Source organism: Cyprinus carpio, chromosome B9 (genome assembly GCF_018340385.1).
Source record: "Cyprinus carpio isolate SPL01 chromosome B9, ASM1834038v1, whole genome shotgun sequence".
Lineage (NCBI taxonomy): Eukaryota > Metazoa > Chordata > Actinopteri > Cypriniformes > Cyprinidae > Cyprinus > Cyprinus carpio.
The window spans coordinates 6,952,357-6,978,014 of NC_056605.1; the positions used below are offsets into that span (position 1 = coordinate 6,952,357).

General features: G+C 36.8%; 1 protein-coding gene across 20 annotated transcripts in view; it reads right to left on the minus strand.

The window, feature by feature from the left end:
• The window catches only part of mycbp2 (MYC binding protein 2), a 99,678-nt gene that overhangs the window by 70,238 nt on the left and 3,782 nt on the right, over nucleotides 1-25,658 (minus strand). For all 20 annotated transcript variants that reach the window (XM_042730781.1, XM_042730792.1, XM_042730773.1 and 17 more), the window contains exons 2-11: nucleotides 25,579-25,654; nucleotides 14,961-15,176; nucleotides 13,037-13,190; nucleotides 12,760-12,956; nucleotides 10,231-10,473; nucleotides 9,770-9,841; nucleotides 9,496-9,592; nucleotides 9,097-9,170; nucleotides 3,090-3,228; nucleotides 2,890-2,966 (exon numbers count right to left, since the gene is read on the minus strand). In XM_042730781.1, coding sequence (XP_042586715.1) covers nucleotides 2,890-2,966; nucleotides 3,090-3,228; nucleotides 9,097-9,170; nucleotides 9,496-9,592; nucleotides 9,770-9,841; nucleotides 10,231-10,473; nucleotides 12,760-12,956; nucleotides 13,037-13,190; nucleotides 14,961-15,176; nucleotides 25,579-25,654 — 1,345 coding nt within the window. The remainder of the gene's footprint in view (nucleotides 1-2,889; nucleotides 2,967-3,089; nucleotides 3,229-9,096; nucleotides 9,171-9,495; nucleotides 9,593-9,769; nucleotides 9,842-10,230; nucleotides 10,474-12,759; nucleotides 12,957-13,036; nucleotides 13,191-14,960; nucleotides 15,177-25,578; nucleotides 25,655-25,658) is intronic.

Genomic DNA, 25,658 nt, shown 5'->3' on the forward strand with positions numbered 1-25,658 from the left:
CAATGATGACAGAAAACTCACGTCAGCATTTCTGCAGTCCATTAATGTACATGTGCGAAAAACTACATGACCTTCTTTTATTGCAGTCCATGGCATTTAATGGGAAAGTTGCCCAGTCACGACTCATCCAGGCCTGTTTTTACTGCCACGCTCACTGGACTGGATAATCTCCAGATAAGGTAAAGAGTGAGTTTAGTCTTACAGAATGATAAACCCACAGCAGCTCTCATATCTCATGAGACCTGGCACACACACACACACCTCACCCACCTAAACCACACTCCATCACTACACATCAATGAGACACACCCAGTGTCCATATTTAACTTTTTGCCACACCTGACAATGGCTGGTCAACTGAGATAATAACCCAGCCATAAATTATTAAACAATATTATTTAACAAAGCCTTTTTTTCCAATTCCTAATCAAGTTAGTTGCCAGATGGCTAAACTGTTTTATGTACTTGCCAAAGCTAATTTGTACTTGCATTAATGCTCATTGTGTGTCAGTTTTGGATCCTGGTCACTACCCTGTATTTGTACTGCTTTAGGGTCACATGTAAATACACTCAAGCTGTGCTCACTTTAGCCTGTCAACCGCTCCAGCCTCACAGAGTGTCAAAGAGCCTCAGTGCTCAACTAGAAGGGTAGAATAATCAAATTACTTCCAGTTATTTAAGCATGTGTGCTGCTCTACAGGCTGCCCTTCTCTGCTGCTGCCATCGCTTTCACACCAGACACAGCATCAATGCCTTGAGCCCTGCCTGATAGACCTGTTCTCAACCTCACACACTACCGAAACAAGCAGGTACACACTAACATACTCACACAACCGCCATCTGAAGTAGATTTAAGAGGAGAGCAAAATAAATGTGCATATTTAATGGCCAGATGATTATGCACTAGCTGAGGACTACACTTCAGTGCACTTTTATTACCTATCAACAGACTCGCTTTTCTAATCATTTCTATTACTTGTAGTTTGGATTCACAGTCATTTCACTGCACAAAAATAAATGTATGCATTTATTTTAATATTATTATTATATTTATTATTTATATATTGACTAAAGAAACCTCATTTTAGGACCATTAAGATTTTTTGACAATTTAAAATATATACAAAAAAAAAAACATCTTCCCTCAAAGTTCTCATTATGATGATTTGTATGCACAATTTACTTTTTCCTTATTAGATTTTTTTTTTTATTCACATGGTGATTTTTTTATTAGATTATCATTAAATGATGCAACAATTTTTAAATTAACAACTAATTTACCTAAAATAGCAATACAAAAAATAATACCACAAACACATACAATTTTGCAAAAATGTTAAACCATACATACACTTAACTGACATGGAAATTAGACCTTAATGCAAAACATGATCATAAACCAGAAGTTGCAACAGGCTTCCATACTGCAATACTGTACATTTTCCTACATCAGCAGAGAGAAGTGAAAAATATTGTAAGTAGTGCTATCAAACGATTAATCCCGATTAATCGCATCCAAAATAAAAGTTTGTGTTTACATGATATGTGTGTGTATACTGTGTATATTTATTATGCATACATAAATACAAACATATGCATGAATATATGTAAGAAAAATGTTGTTTATATATTAAATATATTTATATACAATATAAAATATAATATATATTATATTTTATATATATATATATATATATATATATATATATATATATATATATATATATATATATATATATATTAAATAAAAAAAACAAAGTATTTCAAAATATATACTGTATGTGTGTGTATTTATATATACATAAATATAAACAGTACACAAATATATTATGTAAACAAAAACTTATTTTGGTTGTGATTAATCATTTGACAACACAAATTATAAGATATAGGACTCTGATTAAAGATTACAAGGTCAACAAAAGTATATATATATATATACACACACACACACACACACACATATATTGGATTTCAATTATATATAATTTTTGATTTCATATTAACTTAATGTTCCTTAAAGGGTTAGTTCACCCAAAAATGAAAATTAGCCCATAAATTACTCACTCTCAAGTCATCCTAAGTGTATATGACTTCTTTCAGACGAATCCAGTCGGAGTTATATTTAAAATTGTCTTTGATCTTTCAAGCTGTTTAATGGCACTCAGCGGGTGTTGCAATGCATCAGTCCAAAAGTTAAATAAAAAGCGCCCATCCATAATAAAAAGTAATCAAAAATTAATAATTTAATTTAACAAAGTCCTCCTGTAGCAAATCGATGCGTTTTTGTAAGAAAAATAACCATATTTAAAACGTAATAATCATTTTAATGTAGCTTTCGCACACTGTTGTACACGGAAGCAGCTCCGGGCAGATGACGTATGGAGGTCGGCTACAGGAGGTCTGTGTTCACCCCCTGAAGCTGTGTGAGACACTTTTTATGGATGGGCGCTTTTTACTTAACTTCTTTTGGACTGATGCATTGCAACACCCATTAAACATGGGTCAACATTAAACAGCTTGAAAGATCAAAGACAATTTTTAATCAATTTTAACTCCGACTGGATTTGTCTGAAAGAAGAAAGTCATATATACCTAGGATGACTTGAGGGTGAGCAATTTATGGGCAAATTTTCATTTTTGGGGGGAGAACCAACCTTTTAAATAGGCTTAGGTTCCAAAATATACTTTCTTAAATCCCTAACATGTTCGTCAAAGGTTTACTGGCATTCAGCCAATCATGATCTGCTTTATCTTGACTTCTAATCTGATTCTGTAAATATGCCAGACAGTAGCACTTCCACCACCACATGAAAAGCTCAACACGTATTTTAGACGCAGTTAAATACTAACACAGAGACACTGAGGAATATAGAGAGGTATGTCTACCTTCCCAGATGCCGTTTTCATCAAAGCAAACTCTCTGCCAGCTCCAATCAGGGCTGCTTCCTCATCAAACCCTGTGCCTGAGGACATAAACACACATGCCGCAAAAGAGACAACACCAAGTTAGTTCATTTCAACACGCACTTCCTCTTAAACACTGATGTGCAGGCGTAGATGTGTGTGCACTAAAGCGCTGCTCTCACTGATGATATGAAGGTCTTTCTCCAGGTCAAAGAGGGAGATGCCACAGGCATGAAGACACTTCCTGGCCAGTTTGAGCTGCAGTTCCTGCTGTAGGGCTGGGTCTGAGCTGGTGGCGTAGATCCGCACCACAAAGCCATCCTAAATAAACCCAAACACACATACAAAAACATTAATCTTCATAAAACTCTGCTAGTCAATGGAAAGTCAATGTTTGGTAGCTAGTGGAAGCATTTAAGAACAATTATATGGTTATTAAACATTTAAGCTGAGCTGCAATAGGAGGTACTTTAGAAGGGTGATGTGAGGTATCTATTCAACGCAAAAAAAAAAACAGCTAAATACGCAAATTCAGCTACAAGCAAGCATTTGTAGGTTGATTCCGCTAGAGAGATGTTTTGATTACACTTTATTTGCCAGTGTATTTACCCAGGAAAGTACTGGTAGTATACAGTAACTACATGGGTTAAGTTAGGTTTAGGGGTAGGTTCAGGATTAGTACCTAGTTAATTACATATTTATTACACATTTATTGTAATTGCTATAATAAGTACATAGGAACAGGACTGTAAAATAAAGTGCTACCAATGTTTTCAACACATTGTTCTGTTTGTTTGAGTATCCCAGTTAGTTTAACATAGTGATCTTGCCTTGAAAAAGCAACCAATGGTGTGAGTTTGAGGCGGGACTATCTGTTGCAGCAATTCTGTTACATTCCTTGATAAGCTGCCAACCCAAACCCAAGTCGCCACATAGGGACTATATGGGATTTTGCAGTGTCACTCTTTTGCTCATCTCAAATGCAGCCTTTGAACATTTCTTTCACAACTATCTTTCTGCTAGTTAGTGAGCTTTGTGCACTGTCTGTGACTGATTTGCACATACGCAGTCATAATAGTGACGTTTTAGTGAAATTTCATGGGCACAAAAAGGTCCATTGTAAATAGTGTAGCGTCATGTGATGCACATTTCACACAGAAATCACTTTCAAACTAAGAAGCTTTCTAATCTGGGTTGTTAATCAACTTGAATCTGTTGCAAAATATAAATGGGGTCATTCTCTCTCGCATGAAATTACTGATTGCACGGATTCCCACTGAAATTACTGGATTTTGCCCGCAAAAATTGGCTGAACAACAGTAAATGTGACCGTACCTTAACACAAATTTCTGTCTGTGAATCAGTCCATGGACATAGCTGACCAGTCTGGTGATATGATGATTCAGACGTAACATTTTTAATACCCTCCCATCAATTCCATCTTTTGAAAATCCATGAAACCAAAATTTCCAAGCTTAAAAACTGACAAAGACACTGTAAAAGCAATCAATATTCAACAAGTAATTTTGAAGCAAACTGAAGTCTGTTCTCATGAATTCCATTGACCATATTTGATGAGCTCTATATGTCTGTTGGTCAATGTTCATACTGGAATAAAAGCTAAATTAAATCTGTTCATCCTATTAAGAAATCATGTCTCTTCAGAAGATTCATGTGAATTAAACAAGAAAACGGTTTGATTTATAGGTATTATTTTTACGGACTTGTGGAGCATCCAATTTTGGTGCAATGGACTTCCAATAAAGAGACAAATCTGTTTCATTAAAAATATATTCACTTGTGTTTCAGAGAGAAACTAAAGTCTTGTGGGTTTGGAATGACATAAGGGTGAGTTATTGATGACAGTTTTTTAACTACACCTTTAAAGTTGCTGGTTTGCAGTAATGTGTAGTGGACTGCATATTTTCACATTTTGAATTCCCTAATGTTTTTTGTTTGTTTTATTACAAAAAGGAGCCTAGAGACATCAAATCCTGCTTTTTACTATGATAATTCTGCATACTTAAAGTCCAGCGTGACCGCGTTTTAATACTGAACAGTTAAACTTTCTTCTGATGACAGGGCTTGCTTCAAAGCTCACCAGAATAGTCATAATCTCAGAGGCTTTGACACCATTAGAGGTTTTAGCCTCTCATTTGAGGAAGCACAGTGAGCATGTGAGGGTCAAAGGGAGAATTTAACTGTGTTAGCAATGCACATGGGCGATGCAAAGCAAAAACGCACCCACACTAGCAGCAGCCTCACACATACTGATCCAGCTTCATCCAGAAACACACACACTAAAGTTCAGAGTGTGTACAACATGGGTGAGACTAGGGTTTGCAGTCTGTGAGTTTGCATAAGTGAGCATGTGATATAAAAAAAAGAAGACAACACACTGGAGTCTTTGTAAGTGAGCGAGCTTTCAAAAACCTCACTCTTTGCTCCAGGCAAAATCAAGTGCTAACAAATATACATGCCCTTCTTCCTTCCTCCAAGACGGCATAACAGTCCATAGCATTAAAGGGATACTCCACCCCAAAATGAAAATTTTGTCATTCATCACTTACCCCCATGTCGTTCCAAACCCGTAAAAGTTCCGTTCGTCTTCGGAAAACAATTTAAGATATTTTGGATGAAAACCGGGAGGGCTGTGACTGTCCCATGGACTGCCGAATAAATAACAGTGTCAAAGTCCATAAAAGGTATGAAAGTCATCATTAGAATACTCCATATGCCACCAGACGTGCAATCTGGGTTTTATGAAGCTACGGGAACACTTTTTGTAAGCGAAGAAAACGAAAATAATGACTATTCAATAATTCCTTTGTCAACAGTCTCCTCTGTGTCTCTCCATATCACTGTATGCTGCGTATGCTTTTCTGTATCATCCGTGCCACAACGTGCTGTGTCTACATGTATTTAACTTTGATTTGAAATAAAACAGCACATCCTTGTAGCGCAGATGATACAGAAAAGCATACACCGCATACAGTGATATGGAGAGACACAGAGGAGACCGTTGACAAAGTTATTGAATAAAGTCATTATTTTTGTTTTCTTCGCTTACAAAAAGTGTTCCCGTCGCTTCATATAACCCACATTGCACGTCTGATGGCAGATGGAGTATTCTGACGACGACTTTCATACCTTTTATGGACCTTGACAGTGTTATTTACTTGTCTATAGTCTATGGGACAGTAACAGCCCTCCCGGTTTTCATCCAAAATATTTTAAATTGTGTTCTGAAGATGAACGGAGCTTTTACGGGTTTGGAACGACATGGAGGTAAGTGATGAATGACAAAATTTTCATTTTGGGGTGGAATATCCCTTTAACCCTTACAACTTCCCCCCTTAACCCCAGCACTCCCTCACTTATCATCTCTCATTCATGTATGCATAAAGAGATCATCAAAGGCAGATATGAATTATCACATCCCCTCCCCGTACTGCTGCCCACTCACGATCAATCCTAAGAGAAATGCCCACGTCCACTGCTGCAGCCCATCCCCGCCTACATGGCTATTATGCACACACTCGTATAGAGACACACACACACAGCATGGCTGAAATGGGCTGAAAAGAAAGAGATCAGGAGCTGGTGACAGCCACAATCACACCACTTGAGAAAAAGGCACTGATCGTGTTTGTATGACGTGCAAGGGGAGGCACAGGGGAATCTATTGTCGTCTGATGAAGACCGCAGCATGGAGAAAACAGGGTGTTCATTTTGGATAAAACAAACTAAACATTTCTTGGGGTTCTTGCACTATTATCCATCTATTCCACTCTCACTGCAGTCTAAGAGAACCATTTGAACACTTGTCTTGGTTGGCAACATCAGCTGGCCACAATAATAATTGAAGAATTAACTGTTAAATGACAGTTTTCTAGTAAATTTGACTGTTTAACATCAGCATGGTTCTAATCTAATGGCAAGAAACTTAAAACAGCAGGAAAATAAAAAATACAAATAAAAAGCACATGCAAATATTTTTATATACACAATACTATTTAAAAGTTTGGAGTCTGTAAGATTTTTAAATGCTTTTGAAAGATGTCTCTTATACTCACAACGGCTACATTTATTTGATTAAAGGGGTCATATGATGCGATTTAAATTTTTCCTTTTCTCTGTGGAGTGTTACAAGCTCATAAAGAAGATCTGTAAAGTTGCAAAGACTAAAGTCTCAAATCCAAAGAGATATTCTTTATAAAAGTTAAGGGTTTACCACACCCCCCTAAAACGGCTCGTTCTACCACACCCCCACATCTCTACATCACTGTGTGGGAAGATTTGCATAATGCCACCAAAATGTTCACGCAAAGAAAGAAGGCATAACGTTTATTCTCTCTGTTGCCGCAGTTCCCATGTTGTGGAGTTGCTGTGTGTTTCGCTGAAGTGAAACCTTGTTTGGCCTTCCAAAAGAGGACATGACTAGAAATCAGTGGTTAAGTTGTATTTCAACACTGTTCCAGAACAGTCCAACCCAAATATACAGATGTGTGCTGCGCATTTTATGGAGGATGAGGACTGTTTCCAGAACCAGTAGCCTGCAATGCGTCTGTGGCACAACAGCTGTTTCTATAAAGTGGGGCAGTTCAAATTTTGCAAGGACAAACTTTGGCGCTTCTGACTCACAGCCTGTAGGTACGTTTTTTTATATTTAAAGAATTTGCCACTGATGATTCAAACGCGAGTTTTGAGCAGTAGAGTAGAGCTTGTTGATTCTCAGATCACAAATACAGACATGGTTTTATGTTTACGCAGCGCGATACGCAACGCAACGCGTAAAAACACAGTACAAGTCATTATAATCAGCAATTATGTCCCCACTGGTTGGAACAAATGCCTTGTTTGTAATGGGTTTTATTGGTTTTGTCTCGTCTAGTGATATCCGGATCGCGAACGAATCTTTCTATTTAACCGGATCTTCTTAGAGAACCGGTCGAACCAGTTCATCAAATCTATCTGAATCGTTTGAAACTGTTCGCATCTCCAGTACGCACTAATCCACAAACAATTTAAGTTATTCGGTTTATAAACGTGCCTTACACTCTCTCTGACGTGAAATAAACCAATATCCCGAGTTATTCAGTTACTCCTAACAGTACATTGACTGAACTGCTAAAAGAGAACCGGTGATGGGACGTGCACGAGCAGAGCAGCTGGACTGAGTCTTGTGCTGCTGGCCTGGGAGATGGCATCACAGTATGTTAAGGGACATAACATTTCCGTCACACGCTTGAGGCGTTCGGCCAATCACAACACACTGAACAGTTGGCCAATCAGAGCACACCTCGCTTTTCAGACCGATGAGCTTTGTAAAAATCGATCCGTTTCAGAAAGGCGGGGCATAGAGGAGAAACTATAAAGTACATTATATGGAAAATAATGTTGTTGTTTTTTTTTTACCTTAAACCACATAAATACATTGCATTACACCAAATACACAAGATAATGTTCTTTTTAGCAGCATCATATGACCCCTTTAAAAATACGGTAAAAACAGTAATATTGTGAAATATTATTACAATTTAAAATCACCGTTTTCTATTTGAATATATTTTAAAATATAATTTATTACGGTGATGCAAAGCTGAATTTTCAGCATCATTACTCAAGTCTTCAGTGTCACATGTTCCTTCAGAAATCATTCTAATATGCTGATTTGCTGCTCAAGAAAATTGCATTATTGAAAACAGTAACAAGTATATTCTTCAATGAATAGAAAGTTCAAATGAACCGTATTTATTTGAAGTAGGAATATTTTGTAACATTAGAAAATGATTTTTACTAAAAATGTAATCCTTGCTGGATAAAAGTATTTATCACTAAAAAAGATAAAAATAAAAAATAAAAAAATTTGAACTTTAATGCATTATACTATATTGCATCATTCTGAACATTGATTTTGGTCTGATAAAAAGCCTGATACATACAAGTATATTTATATATTTAATAAATATCTCTTGCTTTGTTTGACATCTTAGAATGATTTTTCAACTTGGCACAATGCATTGTGGGATTGCCTTCACCCTGAAGAATTCATACATAGTTGCCTTTTCATTTGGTATAATTATGCAGCCCACATTTTGAAAAAGCCTTTGTGACTATGATGCATCCAAAGACAGCTCACTAGGTTTTTGGAAAAGAGCAACATTGCCAAAGAATAAAACCACTTACATCTTTGCAGGCTGCAATCTGGTTGATATATTCTCCATCAGTGAATATGATGTTCTGACCATCTGCTTGTAGACCTGAGAAAGAGAGAGACATTTTAATTTGTAATAGACACTTTTTACAGTTCCAGACTACAGTCCAAATTACAGGAACATTACACTGAAGAAAGGTTTATATTGTATTATTTTATATAAACTACTTCATATCACTACATAATATATTTATTGCTATGTAGATGACAAACTAAAGGCTATTGACAATTCAGGGAAATAAGGGACAAGCCCCTCGACACATCCTGTTTAAATAGGAAACATGTCAACACAGGGAAGAAAAGTGTGCTGGTCAAGCCATTTATTTGCCCTGCTCTTAGCAATCAATAGCACATAAGAGGGGTGTTTGTACCCGGCATTGTGATGGTGCCCTCCTGCTCCAGAGTCTCTGGGTTGATCTTAATGGCCGCCATGCTGTGACTGTTCATGTCTCGATACAGCAAACAACCCTGTAAAGCAAATCGCCACAGGAACATTTCTTTTGTAAGGCTGTTCAATGAATGACATTATTGGTTGAAAACATCATAAGCACCTAATGCTTTATTTATGCCATATTAATGGAGTACATTGACGTTATATAAGCAGACAGACAATCAAGAGAAGCTCATAAAACAAGAGGTCAGTACCTGGGCGAATCCCAGCCATGACCTCTTCTCCTTACGGTTCCTGATACGTGATGTGGAGTTGTACACGTGGCCCTGCAATCGATAGCCTCTTATTAGCACCCACACAAACAAGGATATACAACCTGCTGCATCAGCACTGCAAACCACATCCACGACTTCACAAATCTCAAAATCCTCAAATAAAAGCTTGAGTTGTATATAAACATTCAAAGTGCACATAAGAAAGTTTTAGATCACCTTTTTAATAACATAATTATGTTTCTACTCCATATTCATTGATGAAATAGAAACATTAAAACAATGGCTGTAATAAAAATATTTATTTATATAAATATTTTCTGAATATCTTTGAAATGCTGGTGCATATCAACTAGTAATTACTGAATTACTTATTTAGTGCTTAGTAAAATGAACTTCTATAATTTTAACTGTGCAATCAGGTAAATAAAGGATGACCTTACCCTCACGGTGCCACTGTACCCTGAGCCCACTTTGTAGAGGCCATCTTTACAGAGCAGGTACAGGAAGGAACCATCAGTTTGGAGAAGACAGCGTTCATCTTCATCGATGTTCACCTCTTTTAAAAGCCATTTGTTCATCAGTGCGGCTCGCTTGATGCCGTTCCCAAACCAGTCCTGGATCTGGATCTTTCCCACCAGCACTGCCTGCACGCTCCTCTGAAGGGCGTTCAGGATTGTTGGAACCTTTTGTTACACAAATATAGTTGGGTCAGACAGTTCTTAAAAATATAGTCTTAAAGAGTTCTTCACCTTGAGAATGCAAACAAATACAGAGTTATTTTTCATGTCTTCTTGCACTTAAACAGTCAAATTCACATAAATGGCAAAAATACCATGTGAAAATAAAATTTAAAAAAAGTGATAATCGGATTTGTGACGGTATATTACATACGTGCAATACACTGTTAAAAAAAAAAAAAGAGAGAGAGATAGAGAGAGAATGTTTTCAAAGTTTTAAATAACGATTATTGGAGTACACTTCTTTAGTCTTTATATTTGTACCATTTCCTAGCAATTTCTGAGTAAAACTGTTGCGAAGTAACCCAGCACCAATTTGTTTTTTTCAGTGTAGGTCTTAAACTGACAGCAGCCTAATATAGCCTGCGTTACATTTGATAACTTTATTCAATTTCTGTTGCATTTCATACTGTCTCTGAATGCTACTGTTAGAATGTTTTCTGTTTACCTGTCTTTAATAATGTTTGAGCTTATTAGCTGACTTGTAGTTTTTGTTGTGGCATTGAAACTGGAATCAAGAATTGGGACATTTTAATAATATTTTCTAAAATTCTGCGTCGCAACAACCTTATTTGTTAAAATACAATGCAACATGGGTAAAAAAAAAAAAAAAACGAGAACAAAAACGTTTATGTGGTGAGTCCAGTGAAAATTTCAGCAGGCTAAAAACTGGCTTGATCAAAACGACTTGGTTGATTTGTCATTGGTTTGAATCAGTCTAATGACTCACTCTGTGGCTGAATAACACTGACATGACTCACTCAGTGATGTTACGTTTCAAAATGAACAAGTGTTACAGTGTTATTGTTGTATTTTAAGGCTTGTGAGACTTACAACAATGCAGTTACTGACTGGTTGTTCACTTGACTGTGTGAAGTTAAGATAAAGACCTACCAAACCCCTCTCTGCACTTCTTGACCTTCACAAGATGGACAGCATGCTCCCTTCAGCTATTTCACATCATATCCCCAGGACACTTTTTCCCCCTTGTTTAATATTTATGTTGATCTTTATTTAACATAAACCACTGTGTCTGTCTTCGCTGACCCCGCCAAAGAGTTCAGCCGATGGCAATAATGAACTCTGATGAGCGATGCTACAGATGACGAAGAGGTTTATTGATATTCTAGAATATCAATGTTATTGCTTTAGATGAATCTTCAGTCAATAATGACATTTAGTTTTATTGCACCAGCTCTCCAGAGGATGAAGTACCCTTCTCTGTTCTTCAACTTTGACTCAAGTCTTACACTGCCAGCTTTCTAATTATTTCAATAAATCGATTCAAATTCATAATTCAGCGATTTGCTCATGGACATTCCTGTTGCTTTTTCATATAGAAAAAAAGTAAATATTGAGGTTTACTACTATGTAACATTATATTTGTGAATATGAATTAAAATGATTAAATATTGTTTAGTCAATTTAGTCGTAAACAAAGTGGAAAACGTCTTCATTATTTTAAAATATATTTTCATTGTATGTTATGTAAATGCATTAACCATTTACATATTTGGCAACAGTGGCCACACATAAACCAAAAACAATACAGATAAAAAAGAAATATATTAATACCATATATACTGCAAAGCACTTGATCTGGATATACCTGTCAACATTTCCCTGGTTTTCAGTTTCATTCTGAACCACTCCAAGTTGGACGTGTGCACTGTAAACTGACAGTGAGCGACGGCTCAAATATCACACTTTACACAAGCTATGCGAGTTACTCATGCTCCAATTAGGTTGTAGTTACCTTGGTAACAACAAATGAACTCTGTGCTTCTCTAATGTCTAAATCAGTGTGTGATACTGACAGAGAGCATTAAAAATATTTCAATAAGCAAAAATAAGACAGACCTATATCATTAAGATAGTAGAAGACTGAGGAGTAATTGGCTGAGTGTGACTTCAGATGAACAGCAGCTTTTGTATGCACTCAACCTCAACCTCACTTACCAAGCAAGAAATCCACTAAACTGTTAAAAATCAGACTATTGTTAAAAATAACAAAAAGTTTGGATCCTTTAAAAGGAGATGCAGAGCTGTAGGTGCTACACACAGACAGAAACAGCACAAACTTTACCACATTTTACTTTTATTGTTAGATCTTCTAGTGTTTAGGAATAGGATATATTTACTAACTTCTATCTAGAAACTGTTCAGTGGCGTCAGTGGAAGGAGCATCTTCCTCAAAACTTTAAAACATGCAATCTCAATACACTGACTCACCTGGATGGTCTGGCATGCATGGCTGCCATTGTTGGTGAGGATGGCAGACACAGCCTGGAGGATTTTGCCAGTGTCTCCCCAGGCCACCACCAGGCTGAAGAGGCAGGCACAGGACAACGCTGTGAGGGTCTGACCGGTGGGGTCGTTCATCCCTGTGCTCCGCACGGTGGTCTCCAGCAGAAGATGAAAGAGAGACTCTGCAGGGCCAACAGTGGTATCATGATTAAACTATACAGACTAAGTCATCACTTTATTTGAAAAGAAGAAGGCATCTCACCCAGCACATCTGGAGGTTCAGTCTGAAAGCTCTCCGGCTGTTGTCCCTGGAGCATATCTAAAAGAGCCTGAAGGCTCCGTAAGCACAGTGATGGGTGCGAGAAACGAGTCTCTTTAATGAGCTCAAACACTCCACACAGCCCAATACCAATGATCTGAGGAGCAAAGGAACATAGCTGTGAAGTAACATTAATCCACAATAGAGATCCACCAAAATTACATTTTAATGGCCAATGTCAATATCTTGTCAGTAGGATGACCCAATACCTGATAAAGGCAAATTAATCATATAAAATGTATATTAAAATGCAAAAACAACAATAATTTTCAAAATATACTCAAGAATGTCTTTACAAAAACAAACAACAAATAGCAGACACTGGGTTGACTGAATTTGAGCATTTTCTCAGACGTTTTCTGACATTTGAAACATTTGAAAACAATAATTCAAAACAGAGCCAAGAACCAAACAAACAAGCTCAAGTGTTGAATCACACATTACAAACTTTCATTTGAACTGCAGCTTGGTAACAGCATCTACTCTGATTGGTGGATATCTCTTTAGGATTGTGGGTAATGTAGTATTTAAAAGGGAATTCTAAATTTAAACATGGCATGGCTTTCGAAGAAGCATTTAACATCACTGAACCACTAAGCTCATGATAGGTCAGTCATGAAAGGGTAATATGTAATTGTTCAAGCTTAATTTCTCTTTTTTATCTTATCTCTTCCCGTCACACTCTATTTTCTCACTCTGCAAGCACACTAAGTCAAGTTATACTTATTCCAGCACAAAAAAATATATATATATTTTGGCTTATTCAGTATAAAACCACCATCATGCAACAGAAATATCTGAAATCAGTGAGTGTGGAAAAATCTATCACTATAGCAACAGAGTTGTGCCGAGAACAGTAGTGCTTACTTTAACAGAAAAAGAATACTGTGTTTGTTAATACAAACAGACTTTGAATGCAGTGTTGCCGTTTCACCTAATGGGTTTATGTGAGCACCAGCATGTAGAACATTCAGGTCATATGAGCATGCACGTTAGTTTGACTATGCCTCTTTTATCTAAATGTTGTTAAGATACAGATCTTGCTGTGTAGCATTCCTCAGTGACCTCATTACAGCCGTGATCATTAACAGAGATATTTTAATGATGGAATCTTTGGGTTTCTTTGAGAAACGGTTCATTCCTGAAAGTGCTTCCTTCTTGTTATAAGACACTGTGTTGGGCTGTCATAACAAGAGACCTGGTTCCTCTTTCAAGGTCATCATCTAAAAAAGGAATTTCTGCTTTGTCCATAGGACGTCCGAGAGAGATAACAAATGATCCTGCGTAATGTCCCACAAGCTTCAGACTTCAGAAATGATATAACAGATGCTCAACTATCAATAAACTGCCTGTCCTTGAATAAATATAAAAGCATCTTCAACAGTGAATCATAACACCCTGACACAATTTACACATCTTAAAATAATATTAATCAGGGTATAACACGAGACCAATCTGCATATTCATGTCTAGATCCTGATCTTAGGTCATCAACATTTTGTTGAAAAAAATCCCCTCTCACAAGAGTCTCCTAAGAGGGGAATTCATCAAAAAAGAAATCCAGCCCCTGAATAAATGTCTGAAAATTTTGATTGGATCATCACTATAATTCATTCTACATGATAAAAAGAAGGCTTTAAAAAGATCGGTAATCGTATCGGCAGATACTTGCCTCAATTTTTTTTTTTTTTTACCTTTAAAGTTACAATAATATTTTACAATGTATTAAGCTGCCTAGCAAGATTAAAGAATCTCAAATGAGTGTTCAACACTCCAAGAAAGCCTACAAACTGATCCTAAAGGTTGGCAGCAAAATTATTTAATCACATGACTGGGCTTCATATATGCATTAATGTTGTGGACTGACCTTGGGCAGTTTGACAGCGGGTTCGCGGTACTCCTCCTCCTCCTCACTGTCGGAGTCCCCACTCTGCACAGAGTTGCGGGAGGCCAAGGCCAACGCGGCCTCCTTCTGCTGCCAGTCCAGCACGCAATGCCGTACATTACAGTAGACGTTGAACACAGAGGGGTTGCTGTGGAGTTTGATGTCAGGCACTGGAAAGGCCCCATCCAGAGTCTCTGTCTGCCAGACGACAAAAAGATGTACAGAATTAGGAGTGATACACAGGGAAGGAGCAGGGAGAAAGACTGTGATAAGAGACAGTAGGTTATGATGCGTGTAGAACTAGAGGCTTTGGGGAACCTTGTAGGGCTGTGCGATTAATCAAAATCGAATCACAATCGTGATTTGAGACGTTGCGATTTGCTAATCGCAAAAGCCTGCGATGTGGCTGCAATATACAGGGTCAGATCGATAGTTAGGCAAAGATTCGAAATGACAGACAATGAACAAAACAGGTAATTTGCAAGAGCTGCGTCACAATCACTGATCTATAATAGAGAACTGGATTGCTCATGACTTCATGAAAGTGAAGCCGCCGCGCCGCCATACTGGTAAACCAATAATGGTTTAATGGAAACTGTAAGAATTTGTGTGATTTTTTTTTTTCAGCAGGGTAATGATACTCATACTGTGCTGCACATTATTGACAATATTGAGCTGAAGCTTGACTTTGCAAATTTAAAATCGCAAATCAAAATCGCAACCACAATGTGTCAAAAAAATACAAATCGCAATTAGATATTTTCCCCTTATCGCACAGCCCTAGGGCAACTAGAGGCGTTACTGTTTGTAGGTCTACTCTACATACACACAAAATAAAACATAGAAACACACACATTCACTATCATTGTTCATTATCACATTTTTATTTGCTTACATTTTAAAAGATTAAATTGTTAACATTTTGTGCCCTCAGATGATTAAAACTGTTTTTGTAAATTTGTTTCAAATCAAATACAGAAACATTTAAACAGAACGCACACAACCTGATCAATATTGATGAATCCAGTAGCTGTTAATCCTTGGTGCGTTTTATATTGTTCTTATTAGTAGAATTTGTATAATAATAATAATAGTAATAATAATAACAATAATTATTAATATTATTATCATCTTATCAGTATTATTGTTAGCGTTTTCCCACATTTTTTACAATGACCAAAAAAAATGCACCACCACCAGTCCTAAGTTCAATTAAAATTACTAATTTGCATTCATGGTTACCAAGGTGGTTGCTACATGGTTGGTTACCAAACATATATGGTTACCAAGTTTTAATTACTAAACTTATATTATTAAATAAAACTTGATTATCATATTATAATGCTTGACTTCTTGACTGACTGATGTTAAGTGTACTTTCAGATATTTAAAAAGCTGTGCCATTTGTTTTATATATATTTAGTATAGTATTTCAGCCTGGCGAGTAAACTGAAAAATTGTTTAGCTAATGGCTATTCAATTGCCACGGTGTCCGTAGAGGGTTGGCTACACTGCTTATAATTTGTCATAAACATCCTTTATTGTTATAAAAATACCATGAGCTGAATACAAAACAATACAGAAAATATACTGTCATGTATATTCAAATATACTGTCCTGAAACAACATAGAGAACTACCAAATTTTGCTATAAGTTTATTGCATCATATAATAATTGCTGTTAATAGTGTTCATCATCTGTTTAATGTCTTTAATTGATTTTTTGCGCACATTTCACGATTTTCGTGTTCAGTGTGAAAAGGCCTTTACATTGTAAAATACCTAATATACACACGTCTGTAACCGCACATCAGTTCGATTTCATTTCAGTGCATCATTTTGTCACAGACAATGTAATTTTGGCTTCAAATTCTGAATAACACCCATGTTGATATGCTACTTCATATGCCACCTGTAAGTAAAGCAAAGCATTACTAATAAGTGCATGGATACATCCACAATCACATAAACAGTGTCAAAATGTCAAACGTTGCACAGTATATTCCATCATATTGTCCAGCCCTACAATGTATCTAAAGTTTCATTGTCCGATTCATCAATCCTTCCCAGGACAGGCTTTACTCATCCATTTGTCTTCTTATTTGTCTATTAGCCCATAATAAAGGATGATGTAATGCAGGGAAGGTCATTCATTTTTAGGTGGACACCAAAGAGAAATCTACCCCCCTGTGTTTGGCACAGTGACGTCAGACATCTAAAGTCATTAGGAAGCCACACATTTGAGCCAAGCCAAGCAGCTCAGTACACTTCCTGTGATTTACTAGCACTGCTGCAAAGCATAAACAGCTTGGTTAAGGTGTTACCCGACAAACAGTCAAACAGACAGCTTTTGATTTGAGAGGATGTCTCATTTTTTCTTCTGAAATCTTGTCTTCGTCAGTCAGCGTGCTGGCTGCTGATAGAAGAGAATGATAGACTACATGACTGCCTCTGACTTTACTCTCCAATTCAATGTCCTGGATTTGCAATGCCCCACTTTGGCAGTAAAATCAATGTGAAGCTTAAAAGAGGAAAAAGACTTCTATTCAGTAAACACAGAAAGTTCTGCCTGCTATTTTCTAGGGATGCACCGAAATGAAAATTCTTGGCCGAAACCGAAAAAGAGGAAACCAAAGCCGAAAACCGAAACACCAAAATAAATTTTGCCAATTATTAGTACCATTGCATTTATGGTTATGACTGTGTACTAACTTTACTAAAATCAAGGCATTGCAATTGCATAAATTAATATTAAAGTTTCAAAGAATAAATCAATTACAAATTATGCAAATATTTATTTAGCACATTGTAACAATGCACATATAAAATAAAATTCAAACTAAAAATGTTTAACTTGACCCCACTGTTAAGCGGTTGAGCTTGTCATCTACCTGAAATTTGAAAAAGATTTGAGAGAATGTGTTTAAATAGGGCCAGGGGATAAATAAACAATTTTATCAAATTAAAAAAAAATATCTAGCAGAAATATGGCTACAATCTGATATTTTTCTGTCACATATATAGTAGCCTAAGAACAGAATAGCCTACGTATAATTATTATTTGAGGCACTCTCTTGCAGGATTTCACTGAACATATCAGACAACGAGGGTGCATGCCCCTCATCTCAGTCGTTTTTTTCTGCGCTCTGATCTCCTTCTCCTGCGCTGGGCGCTGCTCCGTCTCCACGCGGGTTCTCCGCATCCATCGCGGCCTGGATCATTTCTCGTGCGCGCTGCTTTATTTCCGCATCCAAGTAATGGTCTTTATAACGCGGATCAAGTACAGTCGCGATGAAGTGCAGAGGATCTGAATAGATCTCATTGAAACGTGTGCTGACAGACTTTAAGAGTGTACTTTTCTTTGTTTTCACTCCGTGGTCCGTCTCAACCTCTTTGCTTAGGAGACGCTTTAGTGCTGCGATTAAAGGAATAACGTCCGCTACAGATGCATCAGAGAAGCTGATCTCTTTAGTTAGCTGCTCAAAGGGGGCAAGAAGAGAGAGAATGTTCTCTAATAAGACCCACTGGTGTGAAGTGAATGTCGCGGGGAGCTCGTGGTCTGCGCTATGCAGGTACACATGCAGGTCGCGGTTTCTGTTTGCGTCATCACAACATTTCGGCCGTATTGTTTCGGTATAAAAGTCTTTTGGCCGAAAACCGAAAATGCACTTTTGGGCCAATTTCGGCCGAAAATTTTCAGTGGCCGAATATTCGGTGCATCCCTACTATTTTCTATTGTATTAGTCTTTTAGCCTAGAGCCCTAGAAAAACCTCTGCCTCTAATATTCAAACTATATAAATGACGCCAGTTTCCAATAGTACATTACAGTGGGGAGCAAATCTACAACAGCATGCAAAGGGAATTCTATTCGAAAAAATATATTTTACCCAAATCCTCAACTGAATTCAGAATGAAGACAAGAAAACATGGTCTTTCTATTGAGTTTTCCTTGGGAGCAAAGAGCAAATTAGTTTGTTTTCATTTAGCCTAAAATCGAAAATAAAAAAACTGAGTTGGACAAACATTCTTGGACAAACAAATTTTTTATAAAATTGTTTCAGCAGTGGCTGTGATGAGAACTTATTTTCATTACTGACTTATTCTGACATGCACTAAATTACGAAAACAAAAGGTTAGGTAATATACAGTGCATTTCTAGAGTTGTTTTTTCTAGCTGACAAACAAGTTTATGGACACTGAATGGCTTTCTGAGGCAAAATGTAACATTATGTGACACTGTTTACAAGCTGTTTAATTGACGTCTTTACACGGTTGAAACACTCAATGAGTGATTACATGTCACATGATACATTTCAGTCATTTGAAATGTTTTGTCAACATCTATTCTGATGTTCTTTCATGTTTATTTTGTGCTATAACCAGTAGTAAAGAGGAAGAGATGATCGTTCATGAAGCGGTCACAGCGATCTGTCATGATACTTTAAAGAGCACCAAAACAATATTTGTGAATCGTGCTGGCCAAATAAGTCTGAATGTGTGTGGGCTAACATTGTGACAGGCAAAAAAAAAAGTGAAAAATTTTGAATTTAGTCGAATTTGAGGTTCACAAATATAAGTTCATTAAGCCCTCGACTAGTGATCCCAACGCTCCAAATAGTAATTAAACATCTATAAATATCTTTATTTGTGCATGTATTTTTTCTGAAGGGAGTACCTTTTCTCCACTCGCTTCTCACGCTGACTCTCATCCAAAGCGCCCACATAAAAGGTGCTTAAATATACAGCGATAAAAGGCAAAAACTATACACACAGAGAATTGCAGTATTTAAGTGTTCACATAACATAATCTGTTATGTCTTAAGTGAACGTTTGGGGAACTGTTGGAGAAAAACATCTGATGTGTAACATTCTATTAGATCCGTGCATTACAGTAGGTCTTAATACATATGCGTGTCTGTCTCATTAATGTTAATCAAAAAATAAAAGAAAAGAGGGAATCACTCGCTATTCTTGATTGAACTGCTTTTGTAGTTTTATTAATTCATTTGTAATGAACACACTAAAGGGATTTTTACATTTGATTAATTGTTTTTCTTACTTGAATGCCTTCGTTTAGATGTAAAATGGAAAATGTTATTTATGCATTATTTGTTTCTTTATATTCGTTCTACTGCTTTTTTGCATTTGTTCTAATTTATAATAACAAAGATAAAATAAAAAACAGCTATATTGTGATTATTAATACTATTTTAAAACTATTTTTAAAAAAAATGCTCTTTGTGACTCATTTTGCCAGCACAGGTCGCATTTATTGTTTAATTTCATAACACTGACAGAATTTGAAAGGTGAGACTTTGTTTCTTATAAAAAGTAACAAAGCACAAAGCTTAATGTAATTTATTGGAAGGAAGTTGTGTTACAAATAATGCTTTGCGATGTTTTGTTCAACTGAAAAATGCATAAATCATTTCTTGGGATCGGTTCATCAAAATAAGAATCGATTAACAAAGGAATTGATATTTTCAACCCAGCTCTAATATACACTACGCTTAAATAACAGAATCTTGCTTAAAAAAAAAAAAAAAAAAAAAAAAAACAGCCTTAGAAAGCAGCCCTGCGAACTATGCTACAAAAATACTGTGATTCAACAAAGAGGACTTCTGCTGTTTTCTTCCCCAGACTCCACTGACATTTCAGTTCATTCGATAACAGCACATTCAGCCTCATACTGAGAAAGGAACCAATGGACATAAGCTCTTGGAAGAACAACCTTAAACAAAACCATAACTGTGCAAGGCAAGGAAAGGAGATCTTCCTTTAATACCTGTACAATGGGAGAATACAAACAAGCCTAATAGATGAGGAACGGACAATAAAGTCTAATATATGAGCCTGAAATAGGAAGGGACATTTCAAATGATCACATCAGTCTGAAGGAATTAAAAGAATGTACTTTGATCATCTGAAACTCGTTAAGCTCTTGGTGTACAAACTATGCCATTTCTTAACATTCAATACCAAAATGGGTTCATGAATTGATTCAACAAACACTTAATGCATAGAAATGACCATAAGCATGGCATTTATAAATTGCAGCTCTGTGGTGTTTGAAAATTCAATATCTTTAGCGCCTACGCCTGTTCTTTATGAGCACATAGACTTCAGTGAGGATATATACTTCAGTGCCTGTGTCAGCAAAGTGGGTGACAATAACGCTGTGCTCTGTGGTAATATCAATCATACACATCGCAGACACACAGTGATGTGTAAATTAAACCTGCGCTGTATCAGCTATTCCGCTCTGTGGCCAACAATTGGTGTCTTGCTTTAACAAGTGGCAAACCATGGTGCAAGACCTCAGCTTAATAAAACGCTGAGGGGCCTTAAGGTTGTCTTTAGAATATGAAAGTCGGTTGTCCGTACAACGGTGCTTGAGTCATACTATATACAATTTACCCACAAGTCCCATCACTGTCACCTGTAAGAGATAGATAATATTAGCTTACAGGAAATGCTGGTTACAGTTAAAATGAGATTCGCTAGTTTTAAGATCATTGCCTATGTAAGTATAAATTTTACAAACTAAATTTCATCATAAGTAGACTGTAAAAACTTTTTTTTCAAAGTTATAAATAAAACAGATAATTGGAGAATGTTTTACAAAAACAATACTTTTCAGTCTTTCTACTTCAAAATTCAGTGTTACTTGCCATTTCTTTGTAATGATTTGAAAATTTACAAGTAATTTCCAAATTAATATCGTTTCTACACCAATTTTTTCAGTGTAATAATATAATGATTTGATATAAAATTAAGCATCATCATGAAAATCGCAATGATTGTAAGCTTGTTTAACGTCCATCAAAAGTATTACAATAGCATAAAGAACAGGTAGGTTTGGTTCATTTCTGTGATTCAATTGAAATGTTTTGATTGAAGGGTTAGCGTTCATCCAAAAATGTAAATTCTGTCATTAATTGCTCACCCTCATGTCGTTCAAAACACGGAAGACCTTAAGTCATTTTCAGAACACAAATTAAGATATTCTGGATTAATTCTGAGAGCTCTCTGACCTTCCGTAGACAGCAACGCAACTGCAATGTTTACAGGTCCAGAAACGTAACAAGGCCATCAGTAAAATAGTCCATATGACATCAGTGGTTCAGTCATAATTTTTCAAAGTTACAAGACTTTTTGTGTGCAAAGAAAACAATAACAACATAATTTATTCAACCATTCCTCTCCCTGAGTTACCATCTTACGCCATTTTGGAGAGTAGCCCAGAATGTAATCAGCGTTGTTTATGTTCAAGAAAATATGTTGGTGTTTAAACAGTTTATTAAGCAATTACTAGTAAATTATAAAGAAACTGAGAGTAATATTAACTTAAATGTTCAAATTTAAGTAGAAAAACTGAAATAGTACTTTCCTCTAAATACTCCAGTTATCACTTTTATTCAATAAAACATCTTTTTAGTATACTACACATTGCTATACTCGCTCACATAAAGAAAGTGAAAGCAACTCAATTTCATTCTTCCTTGTGAAAAATAGTGTTGAAAACTAGATTTTTACAGTATTTAAAAAATGTTTAATGCATGCAGTACAGAGGTTTGATCAAGTTAGTTCTTATGACACATAGAAATATATAAATTAGTGTTTAGTTAAAGGGGTCATATGAAGCAATTTAAACACTCTTTGGAGTGTTACAAGCACTTGGTGCACAAAGAAGATCTGTAAAGTTGCAAAGACTAAAGTCTCAAACCCAAAGAGATACCACACCCTCCTAAAACGGTTCATTCTAACACGCCCCCACATGTCTACGTCACGATGTGGGAAGATTTGCATAAAGCCGCCCAAATGTTCACGCAAAGAAAGAAGGCGTAGCTTTGATTCCCACTGTTGCCAGAGCTGCCATGTTGTGAAGATGCTGTGTGTTTCTTTGTTAAAGCGAAACTACTTTGTTTGGCCTTCCAAAAGAGGACACAACTAGAAGTGCAACGCAATGTGTAAAAAGACAGTACAAGTCATTATAATCAGTAATTTTGCCCCCCCTGGATGCAACTAATGCATAGTTTATAATGGGTTTTATTGGTTTTGTCTCATCGTGCTGGGAGACGGCACCACAGTATGTTAAGGGGCGTAACATTTCTGTCACACACTTGAGGCATTCTGCCAATCACAATGCACTGGATAGCTGGCCAATCAGCGTCCACCTCGCTTTTTTTAGAACAATGAGCTTTGTAAAAATTTATGTGTTTCAGAAAGGCGGGGCATAGAGGAGCAACAATAATGTACATTATATGGGAAATAATGTGTTTTTTTAACCTTAAACCACATAAACACATTGCATTACACCAAATACACAAAATAATGTTCTTTTTAGCAAAATCATATGACCCCTTTAACTAATTAATCACACATCTGTCTAAAATTAATCACGATTATATCACAGCAGGTTTATAAGGTGGCTATTACCTTAAGAGTTGCCGCTGCAAATGTGATTCGGATCTGACACGCATGCTTGTAGTATCATTTGCGGTTTAACATGAAATGATACAGGCTACAGTGCACGCCGCCAAATTTATGCAATTGAAGACGACATGCTACAAGCACAGCATTACAGCTGACAGGACAGGAAAATTTGCTTTACTGACATATGGCCTGTCAACTCTAGCCCCGCCCCTGCGTTAACTGCGTTAAATATTTTTAAAGGGATAAATCACCCCAAAATTACAGTTCTGTAATTAATTACTCACCCTCATGTCGTTCAAAACCCATAAGAGCTTTCTTCATCATCAGAACACAAATTAAGATATTTTTGGTGAAATCAGAGAGCTTTCTGACCCTCCATAGACAGCACAACTAAAATGTTTCCAGACCTAGAAACATAGTAAGGACATCGGTAAAACAGTCCATGTGACATCAGTGGCTCAACTCAAAATAATGACTTTAATCAAGAATTCTTCTCCCATGAGTTACTGTCTTCCGCCATTTTGGAGTGTACCACGACGAATGCTTCTTTGCACACAAAAATAATTCTCATAACTTCGCAAAACTGAAGCTGAGACACTGAAGTCACATGGACTACTTTACCGAAGTCCTTACTATGTTTTTGGGTCTGGGAACATTTCTGTTGTGTTGCTGTCTATGCAGAAAGCTCAGAGAGCTCTTGGATTGCATCAGAAATATCTAAATTTGTGTTCCTGAAGATGAACGAAGGCCTTACAGTTTTGGAACGACATGAGGGTGAGTAATTAATGACAGAATTTTCATTTTGGGGTGAACTATCCTTTTAACACCTTTAAACTGGAAACCGTTAAACTCTCGTTAACTCTCTAACTCCGACAGCACTAATATAAATTCCTATGAAAAGGAAATAAACTTTAAAGCAAATGCACAAATATCAAATATATTCAGAAATAAAAGTTTCATGTTTCATCTATATCGGCCAGTTTTAGTCATCAGAAGCATTGTGTAATATATCACAGACATAGAAAGAAATCAAACCAGAAGGGCAGCACACTTATGAAGACACATTCTTATCCATCAGACAAAGCAACGTGAAGTGCTTGAACATGACAGACATTTCAGCAGTACGTCTTCAAGACGAGCACCTCCCTGCTGGAGAAACTCCACCCATTTGTTTATAAGCAAACAAAGCCAAGGAGCTCCTTTTAAGGAGGCTGTGGCAGAGAAGGAGAAATATAAGTGAGCTCTTTCTCCTTAGGCAGCAGGGTTTTAGGGTGGAGGATTACGACGGCATATCTACAATCACATTATTCTATCTTGCCCCTGCCTGCGAAGCACTCACATCCACCAGGGAAAACAGAGTGCCTGGGAAAGGATATCCAAACACAATCAGGCATTAACCCCCACACATGCTTTGGGGAATGGCAAGACAATACACAATTTCCAATAGAAGACATTTTGGGTCTCTGCCCATTTTCTGAGCGCTGGTAAACGCTGCAGACGTAGTGAGACAAACCCTGCTGCCAGCACACCATAGGTGCTCAGTCCAGGAGATGGAGGAAGCTGTTGCCATGGAAACGTGCAACACACGGGTCGCCAAGCAACAGCCAATCGTGACCCCCGCCACTCCCGCATCCTCCGCCATGTGTGCGAGTGTTTACTGGTGTCTTCTCAACTGTGACGACTAAGCAGCTTCCAAGCATGAAAATATGTATGCATACATGTGCTGTATTGTGATCACTGTCAAAACAGCTAAAAAAAATCTTAATGGAATTGGAGCTGCACCTAAATGGCCAAAGAGAAAATCCAGACTGAAGATTTAAATGGAAACCGCTACTTCAACATTTGGCAAAAGAACCACTGTTGAAAGATGTTAAAATGAGAAAGGTTCTAGTTTTTGAAATAGAGACAGCAGAAGTCTATGAAAGGATACTTCTTTAAAATTTGAATGTGAATATGGAAATGATGCTACCAATAATGGCTTTTAAACCCTATAACTTCACTGTTTAAAATGCAGAAAAAAAAAAAAACAACACAAAAAACAAACAATTATGACCACACATACTCAGAATTTGTGCTCTGCATTTAACCCAACCAAAGTGCACACACACTGCAGTGAAGTAGCAATGAAGACTACAGTATCCAGAGTCAGATTCACAATCTTACCTTTGTTCTTGTTTTCACTTTTGATTTGACTTTTTGCCGTCTTTTTAGCTTCTTCTTGCTCAAAGCTTTCTTTCCCCTGG